Here is a 16,022-nt window from a genome sequence, read left to right as displayed (position 1 = left end):
AGAAGCATGATGTTAAGACATTTATTACTTACAGAGCAGATATGTAGGTTCACTTGCAGGGCCAAAGCCTGAGGAGAATCGTGTCACCCAGTTGCACCCACCCGGCTAACCCCCGAGTCACTTCAGGCCCTGTGAGGACAGACAAGGGACTTGACGTACATCACAGTGGAGAGTGGCAGGGTGGTGGGGAGAAGCCTGCAGCTGCAGGTGGCTGCAGCGGTGGCCAGCTGGGCTCGTGGGATGGCTGCCCAAGATCTGTGCTTCTCTGGTGGGAGGTGGGTGGGCAGCAGGACCTGGGGCTGCCCTGATCGGTGCCTCGAGGAACAGGAATAAGGCCTGGGCAGGTGGGGGAGTTGGCAGTCCAGGGCGGTGCCCCTCAAGCAGGCAGGCGCCATCGCCTAGAGCCGGCTGGAGGCGGCTCCTGTCCTTAGCCCTTGGGCCTCTGCTCGGTGGCATATCATCAGATGCCCTCAAGGGAGCAGGCCACACCGCTTACCCCTAGGCACTTAGTAGCGTGTCTTGGGAGCTGGGCTCCTTGGAGACTGCACAGGAGGCAGGCCCTGGAGCACACCTTTCCCCGTCACCCTGAGGCTGAGCCTACGTCCAAGGACTGACCCCAGGAGAGACCAGGGGCCTCCCCTTCTTCCTGAGGCTTGGGCCTGCCCTGGCAGCCTGAGAAATTCCACCCTAGGGGCTTCCGGGAGGGATGGGATTCAAGAGGCCTGCTTCTACAAGGTGGGTATTCGCCCAGGGAGAGCTAGCAGGGTCGGGGAGGACACAGGTCAGTGAGGGCCGGTGAGAGCCCGCCACACGGGACGATCACGGGGCTTGAGCAGGATGAGGGTGTGTGTCTGTCTTCTCAGGCACCTGCCCCAGGGAGCCTGGTTACGTGCTTTCATGCCAGTTCCCAGGGCGGCAGGGATGGGGGAGGGGGAGCCCAGGGAAGGCTAGCAACTGGGCCAGCTCCCTGAGGGTTGGACCCCCACTCCCGTGGGCAGCAGCCAAAGGCAAGTGGACTCAGGGTGGGAAGACTCAGCGGGGTGAAGTCCCTGCTCGACTCCCTGGAGAGATCCTGGGAATGACTGACTGGAATGGGGAGCCCAGGGTGGAGCTCGGAGCCACCTGTAGGGGCTTCCCTGGCCCGACCCACCCTGGGGTTCTGCCTCGCTCTGGCCCTTAAGTACCCTCGGGCCTGGAGGGCTTTGGGCTGGGTGCCAGCCAGGAGCTGCTGGGGAGAGGGTGTCCCGAGAGGCTCTGCCCCTCCCTGGTCAGGACGCCACCCTACTCCCCGCTCCCAGCCAGACCCTATGCTCTCTGCCAGCTCATAGGGAGGCCCGGACCAAAGGTGAAAGCTGCAGGTTGAGAGGCTAGAAGTGGGGTGGACGGGCGCCTGGCTGCCTGCGGGCAGGCTGCCCCCTGGGTGGGCGGTGGGCAGGTGGGCGGGGCTGTATGTACACGTGGCAGGTGGCATCAGGCGGGGCGGGGTGGCGGCGGCCGCCGCCTCACTCGGGGGTGTAGGACACCTGCCACACGATGATGTGGCTGCGCTCGGCCTTGGACAGCAGGGGCTTCACCTGGCTCACGTCCCCTGCACCCTCCTCGGGCTCATCGTCTTCTCCGTCGCCTGGAGAGAGCACAGCTGCCGTGAAGGGACCACCCCTGTCCAGGGACACCTGGGGCCCCGGCGGCGCCCACTCACCGATGCGGAAGTCGATGTAGCCCTCACCGCCGCTAAGCACCAGCACGTTCTTCAGCTTCTGGGCCTCGGCATCTGCGGTGGGGGCAGTGGGCCCGGGGCTCTCGGAGGGGCTGTCGAGCACGCTGCCGTTCAGAGTGGCCAACACGTTCCCTGTCATTGGGGCACAGGGACCTCAGTGGGGCAGCCGGAGCCCCCCACACAGGCTCCTGAAGGGAGGCCGCAGCTGCAGCCCTGCAGGGAGTGGGGCCCGGCCCCTCACCTGGCACGGAGACAAAGAATTTGACAGCGTCACGGTGCCCGTGGAAGCAGAGCTGAGCCTGGGCCATGGAGCAGTAAGGGATGAAGCTGCTGGCTGATTTGTCACTGCTGTCGTCTCCGTACACGTGGATGATGCCTCCTGGGCGGGTCCCCTCCCCAGATGTGGGGGACGTCTTGTTGGCTGGAGAGAGAGGGGCCCGGAGGGGCTGAACCTGCTGACTGGGAGGACCAGTTTTCCAGCAGCCGAAGGCAGAGGGTGGGGCCTGCCTGGTGCCAGAGCCAGTCCGAGGGGCAAGGCCAGCCTCAGCCCCCAGGGCGTCCACAGTGGGGGGCTTCCTTCTGAGAGCAGGAGGCAGGCACTCCGGACTTACCTCGGAGCCCCAGGAGCTGGCCTCGGTGCAGGACCACAGCTGGGGGAGGTGAGGGGCGGAGCATGGAAGAGAGAGGAGAGAAGTGGTCATAGGAGGCACTGGCTGAGGAGGGCTGCGGCTAGGGCAGCCCGCGTCCTCCTGTGTCCTGGCAGAGCGCGCCCGCCCCTGGGACCCTGACATGCGCCTGTGAGCGGCAGCCAGGCCATCTCTACAGATGTCTGTGGGTCACTCACTCTCAGTCAGCGGGATGGAGATGACAACTCCGTTGCCGGTGCCCACCCAGAGGCGGTTGCCCGCGATGAGCAGGGCTGTGATGCGCACGAAGGAGAAGCCCAGCTTGCCTGTCCCTGGGGGTGGGGGGAGGCGGGTCAGCGGGGCGGGCTCGGGGGACCCTCCTGCCCCCACATGCCCAGCTGGGGTGGCCCCTCACCCAGCATCTTGCTGACGTAGGGCTCGATATCCACGTCCTGCAGGTGCTGGTGGGTGTGGGCGTGGTAGAGCCGCAGCGTGGAGTCCAGGCGGATGGACACCCACACCCCGTCGCCGATCCACGCCAGTTGCCGTACCTGGCTCTCCCGCCGTGGGTGGGCGTCGAACGACTTCTGTGGGGTCAGGGCAGCCCGTCAACGGGGTGGGGGGACCTGAAGCTGCCATGGCCACCTTTCTAGGGCCTCTTTGCTCCCTTGGGTCCTGGCTCCCAGAAGGAGCCCCAGCACCCCAGCCCCACCCCACAGCAGTGCCCGAGGGAAGTGCGGAGGGCCCATTCAGACGCCGATCTGCTTGTTTCAGGGAGAAGCAGCAGGTGGGCTCCAGAAAGACGGGCATTCACAGCCCAGCTGCCCTTTTTTGGCCCATGGCCTTGGACGAACCAGTTGCTTCCCTAAGTGCATTTCCTTTGACCCCACGAAGCCCCCACCAGAGTCCATTAGGTGTGTGGAAGCCCCAGCCTGCACTTGCCTCAATCTGCATCGTCTTGGGCTGGATGACATGCACCTTGTTCTTGTAGCCGCACCAGACGCGGTCATACACGACGGCCATGCAGCGGATGGAGTGGTGCGGGTGGCCCAGGTCCATCAGGTGATAGTTGCTCAGGTCCCACTGGCTGTCTGTAGAGAGCCCGCGACCCCTGCTCAGGCCTGGCCAGGCTGCCTCTGATCACGGTGCGGGTGGTTCACGCCCTGCCTGGACGTCAGATGCTGCTCCCCCACCCACCGTGCCAGGCCTCACCTTCACCTCGGTGGAAAATGGCCAGGGTCCCATCGGCCAGAGCCACCAGCACTCGCCCTTTCACGTGCCTGCAATGGGAAGGCGGTGAGCCGGGCTCAGGCTGGCTGCCCTCGGCCCTCCCGACCCCGGCCCCCGGCGGGGGTCACGCACACCAGGCTCAGCACGGAGTCCTTCAGCTTGATGGAGTGCAGACACTTCTTCCAGTTGGCCACAGCCGAGTGCACGTAGAGCCTGCGGGAGGAGGCACGGTGGGTGGGGGCTCGCCCAGGGGACCCTCTCCACCCCGGCCCCCAAGGTCCAGCCTACCAGCCGTTCTGGGCTCCCAGCCACATGGTGGGTGCAGCACTGCTGCTGGCCCCCATGGCGTCCCCGCTGGGCTCCGGCTCAGGCTGCACACCGCTCACGTCCGTCTCCAGCCCGTTCTCACTGCAGGGAGGATGGCAGCTCCAGGGTAGCCCATGGAAGCCCGTCCCTGCCCACCTCTGCCAGTCCCCCCCGCCCCCGCTCCTCCCCTGCTGCCCCAACCTGAGAGAGCCCACCTGTCAGGCTGGGCGCTGGGGGGTGGGGCAGGGGCCGGGTCGGTGAAGACGTGCTCTGTGAGGGGCCCAGGCCGCACCACAGCTGCCTCTGCCTCACTGGGCCCAGAGTCTGGCACCTCCATGGCCTCCGTGGCCTCCTCCGTGGACTGAGATGGGTTGACCTTCCCATTGGCGACAGCAGCCACCTCCCCTGTGGAAGGGAGGGGTGAGCTTGGCTGGGTGAGAGAAGATGGCCGCCCGGGCTCAGGCCCAGGACTCACCCTGGCCCTTGTCCAGCACTGGGGTGTCCCCACGGGAGGAGCAGTTGCTGCGCGGCACGTTGCAGCGGGTGGCACAGCCCACCAGGGTGATGCCGGCCAGCACGCCGTCTGCACTAGAGTCCTCAGGGTTCACGTCGCTGTCCAAGAAGATCTCCCCCGGAGGGTAGTCGCCATCGCTGGCCGCTGGAGGGAGAGTCACAGCCCCGTCACCCCGCGCTGAGAAGCCCCCATGACAGGACCCTACCCAGAGCTCCAGTCCCGGTGAGGGTGCAGGGGGGAGGGGCTGTTTGTGATGCCACCCCATCTCCTTGTCACCGGGTGAGTGTCATACAGGGTCTCCTCCTGCATCATTAACAGGACTGAGCAGAGAGCTCAGACAGCTCCTCCCTGGACGCTCCGCATTGACTCCCGGCCAGCAGCAGGGGCCCAGCACTCACCGGGGATGCTGGAGATGCACAGGACGTGGGCATTGCACACGGTGAACTGGTCGACGACGGTGCCCGGCTGGTTGGCATCGATGATCACCACTTTGCTGGTGGTCAGGGTGCTGGTGAGGATCCACACGCGGCTGGAGGTGGCGTCCGCCTCGGGGAGCTCCTTTGCCTGTTTCCGAGCACAGGGACGGGCTGGTGCCTGAGCGCTCACTACTGTAGCAGCAATGGGGGGCGAGTGGGGGGGATCCTGGAATCTCTCAGGATCTAGCCTTACCCGTGGCTTTAGGGGACCTGAATGTCCTCCCTTGTCGCCAGGACGGTGAGAACTCAGAACTGCACATTGTGCCTAGGTCGTGGCACTCACGGCCTCCCTTCCTCAGAGGAAGGCTGAGCGCTCAGTGGTTAAGTCACTGGCCCCCACATCGAGCCGGGACAGAAAGTGAAGCCTCCAGGCACTAAGCCCCTCACACGGCTCCTGGGCAGGCACAGACCTGCTCCAGCCTGGCTGCCCTGAGCCTCCGCTCCTCCTTGCTGCCCCATCCACCGGCTGGGGACCGGGCCACCCCAGTCTCCCGCCACTGCCCCCAGCTGTCCTCCGTTTCTGTCACTCCCACCCAGACTAGTTATAGCAGAGCCATCGGGATGGCAGAAGCAGAAGGTGGCCCTGGCCCTGCCTGCCACTCTGACCTTCTTCTTCTCGGGGGACGCGTGGTTGCTCTTGGTCTCTCCTTCTACTTCCCGGTCGCAGGTCAGAGGGTCGCGGCCTGGCACAGGCTTGACTCCATTCCCGGGGTCATCCTCACTCAGTTTCCAGCCGCTCAGGTTGACGCCCGCGGCACACCACAGCTGGGAGGAGAGGGCCGTGAGGTCCGGCCTCACGGGCTTCTGGGGCAGGGGGACCTCTCCCAGCCTCGCGCCTTCCGCAGGGCTCACCTTCATGGTCGGGTCCTTCTCCACCAGAGGGCGGCAGTACACGGGGACGGGCACGTTCTTCATGCGGGTGTCCTCCTGACCCCCATTGGGACTCAGCTGCAGGAACAAGGCAGAGGGGCGCTGTGGGTGCCAGGCCTGGCCGGCTCACATGTGTGGGGCCGCAGTCCACTACCCCAGTCCTCCAGGTTTTGGACTTGGGGCCCTGGGTGCGTACGGGGCTCCCCCGGGGCTCCCCGCCTGCGGCGCCCCCCACGCTGCCCTGCGCCCAGCACCTGCTTGTACTTGGCTGGTAGGCTCCAGCCACAGGCCTGCAGCCGCCCGTCGTCATTGCGCACGTGCTCGCGCACCTGGCGGTACTGCTCACGCTTCTGCTCCCGCCTTGCAGAGGACGTGCAGTCGCTGGCGGAGGAAGGGCAGGTTACTGCGTCTGCAGGGAGCACGCCTGCCGCCCCGGAGCTCTCCCTCCTGGACCTGGTCCGTCCCTGCCGGGCGCCCATCTGACGGCAGGGGGCTCTCCCCAGCTCTAGGCTTGGAGGCCACATCCAGCCGCTGCCCTGGGCCAGCTGGCAGGGACCCACAGCCCTGGTGGCACCTGAAATGGCTGCGGGCTGCCTGCTGGGGGTCACCCGAGGAGCAAGGCGCAGGCCTCTGGGACTAAGCGGAGGGACCGTGGGGGAGCGCAGCCTCTGCTGAGGGACATCCAATGCTCCCACTGGGGGTGGAGGGGTACACACAGTGTGCACAGAGAGGTTGTGACCCCTGATGCCTGGTCAGTGTCCTTCCCACCACGGACCCCATCCCCTGAGCACAGCTGCCAGAGCAGCAAGGTGGAAACCGGTCCTGCTTCAGAGCCTGGAGGGGAGGGGCCCTGGGACACAGGGACTCCCCCTGGGCAGGCCAGCGGGGAAGGGCAGGGCAGGCCTAGGAAACTCACTCATCTGGGAAGAACTCCAGGGGCCGGCTGCCGGCGGAGATCTGGCACATGGCGTGGCTGCGGCGCTGACTGAAGCCGGCCGTGGTGGGTGACTTGTAATGGATGTTCACGGAGGGGTAGGACCGCTTGGCCGGAGGGGGGCTTGAGGAGGAGCTGAAGAGGCGGCTGAAGCTGCCAGCCGAAGCATAGGAGGTGAGGGGTGGCCTGAGGGGAGACCTCCCCAGCGGCCACTGCCAGTGCCCTCCCAGTGCCCCCAACTCACAATTGCCAGATGGTGGACTTCTTCTTCTCCTGGACAGACGGATGCTCTCGGGATGCTCTACAGGGGAGGGCAGGAGGAGAGGCCCCACTCAGCCATGCCCAGCCTGACTCGGCCCCACCCAGTCCAACCAAGCCCCCCTCTCACCGGGCCCCTCTTGCCTCCCTTGCTTGGGACCCTCCCCATGGACACACGGACTGGAGCATCAGACAAGAGGGGCTCCCAGGCGAGTCACCCATAACTTCCTAGAGAGACCCCGGTGCACTGGCCCCAACAAACCCCAGCATCTCTCTAGCCCAGCAGGCACATCCACTGGCCAGGCCAGGGCTGCCCCAGAGGCCCAGTTCTGCTGGCCCCCTGCAGGCTCCCACCAGGGAGGACCCAACACCCTTAATTCTCCCGGAAGAGAGGGAGGTGTGGGGGCGGTCAGCCTCAATCCCATCCCCAGGACCTCCTAGAGCGACCACAGCTCACAGACGGAGATGGGAGCGTGTCTTCCGGAGCCCACAGGCGCCTGGAGGCCCACCTGATCATCTCGGTCCACCGCACGGCCTCCTGCAGCTCCATCAGCCGCTCCTTGTACTGGTTGCGCTCCATGAGCACGCGGGCCATCTCCACACGCGTGAAGCGGCGGCGCTGCGCCATGGGGATCTTGTCCTGCGGGGAGAGTGCCGCTGCTCAGCCAGCGAGGGGCCGCCTCCGGGAGTGGGCGCACCCGAGGGCGCCTTCCCACAGAGCTTCAGGCAAACGCAGTGGGGAGGGGTGGGCACAGCAACAGGAGCCACCACTCCGAAAGGGCCCCCCCTTCTTTCCAGAAGGTCACATGACACACTCGAGGGGTACAACACACACAGTGTGTTTTCCTACAAGCTCCCAGACACCCTGGCAATCCCAAATGCCACCGGTCAATGCTAACAGGTGGGACTGGCTCACGGTGGCATAGCAGGAAGAAAGGTTCTGGGGAAGGTCTGGCGAGCCAGGACTCTGGTCACTGCCTCAGAGCTGGACACTTGAGGTACCGGCGGATCTGCATGGGATCTGCTGTCCCTGGCAGGACTGTCTCCTTACGCAGCCCTGCTCTGGGCTGCCCTCCCCTAGTGCCCCCACCACCGGCACTCGGAGTTCACAGGAGCGTCGGCAGCCCCAGGCCCCCCATCAGGAGGTCAAGGCACCAATCGGGTGCCCTCCATGCCCGAGTGGGAGGGCCTTGGGGAGCCGCAGCTGCTTAATACACCTGCGGCTTTGTTTCTTTCCTAGAGTATTTGGAGGTGAGGGGCTGCGCAGGATGGGCAAGGTGAACAGCTACAGTTTCCCAAGTGCCTGCTATGGGATCGGCATCCTGTTACGTGCATCCCACAACCCCCAAAGTAACAGTGGATGAGTGGTGAGGTCGGCGTCCAAACTTCACCTCGGCTTAAAAGACTCATGCCTGCTCTCTCTGTAAGGAAGGCGGCCAGGTCGCTGGGCTGGGGCCCCTATTCTGGAGAGGACCTGGGAAGGGCAAAGACCCCTACAAACCCTTCCTTACAGCCACCCCTAGGGCTTTCCTCAGAACATTCCATGCATCTCCGGGGGTTTGTGAGGACAGATGAGGCATCTGAGGGCCTCAGATACTCAAACTGTTCTGTCTGGGGGGCAGCAGCTGGGCCAGTAAGCAGGGAGACCCCACTTGTGACCGTGCAATCCACATCTGCTAGGACCTAGGTGAGAGGAGGCATCCCGCAGAGAGGGGGCTGGTTCTGACCACACAAAGTCACCGGGGCAGTGGGATGGGGGGGCTGCTGCTGGGTGCAGTCATCACACAGAAGCGGTGAGGAGGACCCAGAGACCCAGAAGAACTAGCACATCCCCGGGAAGCCCGCCCACACTGCCCGCCCCCCGTGCCCACATGTTAATAGTGGAATATACCAATTCTGTACAGAGATAGCTGCTTACATCCTCCACCTCTTCTTTGGGTTCACGGTGGGCAACGATGGCCTCTGACTTCACTCTGCAGGATGAGGAAGGAAGCGGGGCAGGGTGAGGGCCCCACTGGGCACTGGCCCAGAGGATGTGTCTCACCTCTCAGCTGCACTCAGGGCTCTCCCCTCAGGTTCTAGGCCCTGAGCATGCCTGCCAGTGCCTTGGGGACGGGTGGCTCCACACCCCTGCCCACATGTGCCCTGAAGCCCAGCCAAGGAACAGGACCTCAATTCAGGTGGTCAATTGCTAACGGGAAGGCAAGGGCAGTGCTGGCTTCAGGCAGGGCCAGAGGAGACCTGGCTCCCAGTCCCACAAACCTGGCACAGGCGCCACCTGCCTAGGGCCCGCCCCTCACACCTCCCCTTTCCTGTCTGGAGCCAAAGGCACCACTTTGGGAGAATGGGGTGAGGATCAGGCTGGAAGAGAAAGGCCACAGGGATGTGCAGAGTGCTGGGGAGGACACCCCAGAGCTTCCCAGCAAGGCTCTGTGACCCAACCTCGACTGATCGAGGGCTGGGGAGCAGAGGGGAGTGCGGGGGACCCGTACTGGCCAGAGGCCATTATCCTCCCTTCCCTCCTCCTGAACGAATGTAATAAATAGTGTGAGAGGAGTGGGAAGGCCCCGCTCAGCGGCCAGAGAAAGGACACCCAAGACAAGACACTGTCCCTCATGTGGGATTATTCCCCCGAGGATGGTGGAGACAAGAGGGGAGGGGTGGGTGGCCAACACAGTAGTTGGGTCTGGATGGGGTCGAATATGAGAGGTAGCTCAGGGCTGAGCAGGAGGCTGAGCAGTGAGCATGCAAAGTGAGCCACTTTGGGAAGGAATGACCTCAGGGGGTGTGGTTAGCTAGAGAGCAGATGCCAGGGGATTGCGGAGAGGACTGGAGGGGCCTGGGCGGGGCCTGACCCCCGCTCTCCACGCCTGGCGGCCCAGCCTCCGTGGGAGCCCCGCCCCTCAAGGAGCCCCGCTCACCTCCTCAGCTCCTCCTCCAGGTCTTTGATGCGGTTCTCCAGTCTAAGTTTGGCCTGCCTCGCGGCTTCCAAGTCCCCCTTCAGCACCTCCTGCTCCCCCGAGAGCTGGTCCACCTTGGCAATGAGGTCGTTCTTCACCACGTTCAGAGCGTTTCTTTGAAAAGGCAGAAAGAGGGGAGCTCCTTGTGAGCCGGTGTGTACGTTAAGTAATGGGGTTTCAAAGGGGTCTGCCCACCCTGGTGTATCTGAGCAGACACATCCTGGTCTTGAAAGTGGTGAGAGGAGGTGACCACCCCATCCTCTCCCCAGGAGGGGTGAGCTCAGTCCAGTGGGTCCAGGTCCTCCCTGGGGACTGCCCTGAGGCTGGGCCGACGCAGTTGTTACAGGAGCCCCTGGTCCTGGTGGGGGGCTGTCTCAGCAACTGTGGTGCTGAGGAAGAGCATCCTTACTTGGTTTCTAGAAGCTGTGAGTTCTCCAGCAGCAGATTCCCCACTTCCTTGCCCATTCCTGAAACAAAAGGTGCGGAGTTATTACATGTGCCCGGTGAAGCCAGACCCTGATGCTCACACCTGCCTCAGAATAACAGACGTCCTGCCGGGGGGCGGCCCACCCCTGGAAGGATGGCCCCCCCGGGAGGGCTGATGTGAGCGGATAAGGAACAGAGGCCCGATCTGCAGGAAGACGCCTGCCTGGGGAGGCCGGGCGACCCTAGGAGAGGCCTCTGCCGGTCTTGAGGCAGGCTCTCCACCAAGCAACGCAGTCAGGAAAGGACCTGGTGCGTGCGAGCCCCGTGGGGGTCTCAGACTGGCCTCTGGAGGGCAATGAGCAGGTCTCCTCCGCCCCGATAGATGCAGCAGCCCTGGGCTTATATTCTGGAACTCAGTGATGGGCTCTCACAGCTCTCTACCAACATGAAGTCTGGGTACCAGCAGGGCCCGGACGGTACCCTTATGGCCTCTGTGCAACCTCCTCAATCGATGCCCACCCCTGGCCCAGTATCACTGCCTTCCCCCCAGCCCTGTGACTTCCAGGCCATCATGAAGCAGACCCTTTTTAGAGCTGCCCCCTCGGAGAATGGAGGTTGGAGCTGTGGTGATGGGGACAGAGAGCCCTGGTCAAGGAGATGGGATGGTCCATGGCAGGTGCAGCCCTCCACCAGGCTGGGAGCAGGCCTTCAGGAGCCAGAGGTGGGAGTGGAGGTGAGGATAGCACTCTGGGGGCTGGTGCCCAGAGGGGATGGCCAGACCCCAAAGTGGGCCCCGCAGACTGAGGTCTCTGCAGGCGTGTCACAAAACCCCCAAAGCACCGCATCTAATCCTTTAGGACTGCCTCGAAGCCCAAGGTCTGTTCCTCTTGTTCACTTCCCTCCTCCATGGCCTAACACAACTGTGAGACGAGATGACCCATGCACACGGTGTGCCCAGCTTAGGGTTCTGCCGGCTGTTTCTATTCTCACCTCCTCGCCTCAAACGTGGCCTGCCTGCCCTTCAGATGGGATGCAGCAGGCACTGGGCTCAGGCCTTCCTGAACTAATGGGGGGGGGGGCGCTCAGAGAGGCCGGGGTCCCCTCCTCAGCCCGTCAAGGGTCTGCTCTGAGGGAGTCAGGTGCCCGCTCACCACGCCTGCTGGAGGCCCCCCAACCCCCACCCCTGAAGCCACGGACACCACTGCCCCCACGGCTGCCCCACCGGGCTCAACAAAGCAAATGGCTCATGAAGCATGAGAAGGCGTCAGGGAGGCAGAGGAAGCCAGAAGCAGGGAAACACATACTGAAACAGGGCCTCGGCCTTACCAAAAAAATCATCGCGCACTATGGGCGCCGTCCCAGTCCCACGGGAGATGGGCGACCAGGGCGGGAGGAAGGAGAGGGAGAGAGGAGGGGAGAGAAAAGAAGCGCGTTAAGCCCGTGTGATGAGCAGGCGGGGGGACTTCAGGGCTACTTCTCGCTGGGTTAGGGGTGGACACAGGAGTGGGACAGGAGGGGCGGGAGACGGGATGGGGCCAGCTACTCCTTCCAGAAAGTTTACCCTGGGTGGTGAGGTGGAGGGTCAGGGCAACACAACTGACATCTTACACTAAAATCCTGGGGTGGTGGGGTGGTGGGGTGGTGGGTGGGGGCTAAGGACAGAGGTCTCTGCAAATGAGGGAGAGCTATGACCAGGCCCCGGGTGCCTTTGAACATAGTGGGGAGGTAGCACGGGGATGGGTAGGACCTCAGAGCCTCTGCTGAAAGCAGGAAAGCAGGAGCCCCATGGGGAGAGGACCCCTGACTTCCAGGATGTACCCAACAGAGGGGAGATGCCACAGCGCTGAGCCTGTACTCTGTGTCCAGTTAACTAGCCTCCACCTCTATCGGCTCTGTAGAACCTTAAGAAATGGCCTACAAGGAGAGACCGGGGTCAAGGGCACAGCAGCTCTCCCTCAATTGTCAAGGTCACCGTCAGTGGGCTGGTGGAGCAAACCAAAAGAAGCTTCCAAGCAGCAGTAGGCTGGTGAGCAAAAGCACATGTGCCTTAGTGGCCTGGACCAGGATTGGGAGGGGACAGGCTGCACAGCTGGCGGTGACTGGGCAGCAGCAGTGGGGTGTCTCAGGGTGCCACCCCCTCCACCTGGATGCCACCATGGGGAAGAGGGGCCGCAAACAGACAGCAGAGATACACACCTGAGAACTCCCCTGGGGCCGTGTCCAGCGAAGCACAGAGAGACGGGGAAGGAAGTGACAAAGGTTAATTGGTGACTGAAACCAACAAAATGAAGAAAATCTTATTAAAGAAAAAGCGACGATGATCAGCCATTTCCACGTTGAAGGGCCCAAAAGCATACGAGCAGACGACCCCAGGCCTGTGGGTGCCAAATGCATCCAAGGCAGGAACCCTGAAGGAAAGGGGAGGTCAGAACAGCAGGCTCCTCAGTCCTGGGGGCCCTGGGGCAGGCGAGGGGATCTAAAGCCTGCTCGCCCCTCTACTCCCACCACCATCAGGAGGGCCAGACCCCTGTAAAGCTAACGTGTGTGTGGGTGTGGTGTGGTGGGTGCTGGGCGTCCAGCCTCACAGGCGCCCCCAGAGTGAGTGAGCCACGGACAAGGACCTGGCCTCGGTGGGGGGTGGGGGTGGGGCCCTGGCCAGCCCAGGTCTTAGGGGAAGGGCAAGACCTTAGGTCAAGGGCAACCAGAAGACAAGGGCCCTACTGTGCAGGGAGGGAATCACTGAGTCAAGATGTGAGGGGTGGGGGTGCCGCTTGTGCCAAACTGCTCTCCGCTACCCAGCTGAAGACTTGAGGAAATGATACTGTTCTATTTGGTTCATTTCACGCAGAAAGAAATGGTATAAAAAGTCGCCTGACTTAAATGGCAAACTACAGAATCTGTGGAAGGAATTAAAATGATAAAGTGGATTTATCATTTTGATAGGCAGTTCAGAAGTGGATGTGTCCCCTCTCATCTCTACTTCCCAAGCAGCTGCTGTTCACGTTTGATATTCTCCTTCTCAGACGTCTTTCTAGGCAGACATCAGTTTCTAAAAAACAAAATCGTGACCACCACTCTCCATCCTCTTGGGCAACTTCCTCCGTTGCACCTCACACGGTATCCTGGGACCCCTTCCACATGAAGGATCCACGATCACCTTGAAAGCTTCGATGTATTTCCATATGGAGACGTCCCATTGTTTCCTAGGGCACTGGCTCCTTTGACAGGCATTTCGGGCCTGCACGGTTGTGCGTGGGCACCAGGACACACGCACGGGCTCCTGTGGGTGCCTTGGCCCTATTTGAGGAGCGGAGGTGCCGCTCCCTCCAGGTCCAGCCTGGCCGCACCCTGCCGTCAGCGAGGTGGACAGTACCCGCTTCATTTTTGTCAATCGTTTGAGGAAAAAGAGTTAGTTAGTCAGGTTTGTGGGTCTCTTCTGTGAATGTCCCGCTTTATCCTCTACTCATTTCCTATTTAAAAAAAAATTTTTTTAAATTAATTGATTAATTAATTAATTTTTGCCTGTGTTGGGTCTTCATTGCTGCACACGGGCTATCTCTAGTTGCGGCGAGCAGGGGCAACTCTTTGTTGTGGTGTGTGGACTTCTCATTGCGGTGGCTTCTCTTGTTGTGGAGCACGGGCTCTATGCGCAAGGGCTTCAGTAGTTGTGGCACGTGGGCTCAGTAATTGTGGCTCGCGGGCTCTAGGGCACAGGCTCAGTAGTTGTGGCGCATGGGCTCAGTTGCTCTGCGGCATGTGGGATCTTACCAGACCAGGGCTCGAACCTGTGTCCCCTGCATTGGCAGGCAGATTCTTAACCACTGCACCACTAGGCAAGTTTCCTATTGTACTTCACGTCTTTTAACGTTAATGGTGGAGACCATATATACATATATATACATACACATACGTACATATATATACACATGCGCGCACACACACACACACACATACATATATATTCTTTGGTTTTGGCAATGAAGAGAAGCCCAGATTATGAAAATACTCTCCAATACTCTCTTCCAGTTGTTATCCTTGTATTTTTATGTTTAGATCTTTAATCCACCTTGAAATTATTTTTGTGTTCGGAGTGAGGTTGAATTAGACCTCATTTTTTTCCAAGTGGCTAGTCAACGAATCCAGTACACATATTGAATAATCCATCATCTGGGTGTCTTCAGGAACTGGTGATGGGGGACCAGGCCTCCTGTCACTGACACTTCCTCCAGCTGAGCCAGACTCTGGGGACTCAAGCAGACCCCAGCTCATCCCTCCACCGTGCTGGACAAAGGGCCGGCCCCGCACTCCAGGGCTCCATCCACAGATCACAGGAGCTCTCGGCTCTCCTCAACTCCTGAGGGCTGCCTGCCTTGCCTGTGCCCCTCGTGATGAAGGCTCCAGAAAGGCACCCAAAGGCCCATCACTCCCAAGAATGGGGTCTCATTCCAACCAAAACTAAGTGGTGCCCGAGAGGGCCCCCACCCGCCAAGCGTTGCAGCGCAAGTGCCTGGGCACTCAGGGTTCTCACCACCAGGTGAGAAGACGATTCTCACTTCAGCCCCTCAGAACAGACCCATCAGATGCACTGGTTAGAGCTTCTCACGTCAGGCACTCCTGTTCGAGGGAACTGACCTCAGGAGATGCATCAGACATCATTTCCCTCTCAGGAACCCTGCTGCAACAGACTCCACCTCTACCTACTGACTCAGTCAATGTGGCTCCAGGTAAAACTCACTGGTATGCAGTTTCTAGTTCTCTGCTTTTCTCTCCCATCACTCTTTATGGAGACTCTGGCGTCCGGAACGGTGCTGCCTGAACCACAGGACGTGACCACATGCTAGAGCATCTCTGCCAGCCCCAGGGGCGCCGGGATGGGCGGGGGGCAGTCACATGGAGTGAGCACGCACACCATCAGCACTGCACCTGTGGGCGCTGCAGGGGAGGGGACAGCTCTGCAGCCTGGGGCCACAGGGCAAGGCAGGAGACATGGCCGACGGGACGGACTGACTGGCAGGCCACCCGGTGCCACCAGGTAGCGAGAAGGCCAGTGAGCTCCGGTGATCTCGTAGAACCATGCGAGGCATCACAAGTATAGCAGAAGCATCAGTCACAACAGTCAAAAGTGAAATGACCCAAATGTCCATCAGTGGCTGAATGGATACACGAAATGTGGTCTATCCACATTGGAACCTTATTAAGCCATAAAAAGGAATGAAACTCTGACACACTCCAACATGGATGAACCTTAAAGGAATGATGCTAAATGAAGGCAGCCAGATGGAAAAGGCCACTGACGCGAAATGTCCAGAACAGGCAAGTCTGCAGAGACAGGAAGTAGAGCAGCAGTGCCAGGGTGGTGGCGGGGAGCGACTGCTAGTGGGTACGGGTTTCGTTTGGGGGGTGGTGTAAAATGTTCTAAAGCTATGTGGTGATGACTGCACAAATCCGAACGTGCTAAAAATCACTGAGGTGTACACTGAAAGTGGGTGGATTGTATGGTGTGGAAATTCCATCTCAATAAGGCTGTTAAAAAAAGCACAGCGGTGGTCGGAGGCAGGGCTGCCACCCTGGGTGGGACCTGAGTTCAAGTTCTGGCTCTGCCACTTCACCTCAGCCTCTGTGACCTCGGTTTCTTCATCTGTGAAATGGAGACACTAGCAGTGTGAGGCATTAACGGTGGCTGTGCATATAAAACATTGGTGTCG

General features: G+C 61.4%; 1 protein-coding gene across 11 annotated transcripts in view; it reads right to left on the bottom strand.

Moving 5' to 3' along the window:
* Positions 1-7: 7 nt before the first annotated feature.
* MAPK8IP3 (mitogen-activated protein kinase 8 interacting protein 3) overlaps positions 8-16,022 on the bottom strand; it is a 46,852-nt gene continuing 30,837 nt past the window's right edge. For 4 of the 11 annotated variants that reach the window (XM_036825728.1, XM_036825729.1, XM_036825733.1 and 1 more), the window contains 24 exons: positions 12,514-12,525; positions 11,644-11,661; positions 10,301-10,358; positions 9,853-10,005; positions 8,823-8,904; positions 7,441-7,571; positions 6,918-6,974; positions 6,656-6,826; positions 5,994-6,120; positions 5,722-5,817; positions 5,476-5,634; positions 4,792-4,957; positions 4,355-4,537; positions 4,095-4,284; positions 3,862-3,981; positions 3,706-3,786; positions 3,556-3,623; positions 3,286-3,434; positions 2,759-2,930; positions 2,562-2,675; positions 2,329-2,367; positions 1,959-2,138; positions 1,700-1,849; positions 8-1,624 (listed from right to left, as the gene is read on the bottom strand). In XM_036825728.1, coding sequence (XP_036681623.1) covers positions 1,503-1,624; positions 1,700-1,849; positions 1,959-2,138; positions 2,329-2,367; positions 2,562-2,675; positions 2,759-2,930; positions 3,286-3,434; positions 3,556-3,623; positions 3,706-3,786; positions 3,862-3,981; positions 4,095-4,284; positions 4,355-4,537; positions 4,792-4,957; positions 5,476-5,634; positions 5,722-5,817; positions 5,994-6,120; positions 6,656-6,826; positions 6,918-6,974; positions 7,441-7,571; positions 8,823-8,904; positions 9,853-10,005; positions 10,301-10,358; positions 11,644-11,661; positions 12,514-12,525 — 2,798 coding nt within the window. In that variant the 3' untranslated portion in view covers positions 8-1,502. The remainder of the gene's footprint in view (positions 1,625-1,699; positions 1,850-1,958; positions 2,139-2,328; positions 2,368-2,561; positions 2,676-2,758; positions 2,931-3,285; positions 3,435-3,555; positions 3,624-3,705; positions 3,787-3,861; positions 3,982-4,094; positions 4,285-4,354; positions 4,538-4,791; positions 4,958-5,475; positions 5,635-5,721; positions 5,818-5,993; positions 6,121-6,655; positions 6,827-6,917; positions 6,975-7,440; positions 7,572-8,822; positions 8,905-9,852; positions 10,006-10,300; positions 10,359-11,643; positions 11,662-12,513; positions 12,526-16,022) is intronic. The other 7 variants (XM_036825735.1, XM_036825730.1, XM_036825734.1 and 4 more) reach the window with 5 other exon arrangements.

The sequence above is a fragment of the Balaenoptera musculus genome, chromosome 15 (genome assembly GCF_009873245.2).
Source record: "Balaenoptera musculus isolate JJ_BM4_2016_0621 chromosome 15, mBalMus1.pri.v3, whole genome shotgun sequence".
NCBI classification, from domain to species: domain Eukaryota; kingdom Metazoa; phylum Chordata; class Mammalia; order Artiodactyla; family Balaenopteridae; genus Balaenoptera; species Balaenoptera musculus.
The sequence above is the reverse complement of the archived record's forward strand: the minus strand, read 5'-3'. Positions and strand labels throughout refer to the sequence as shown.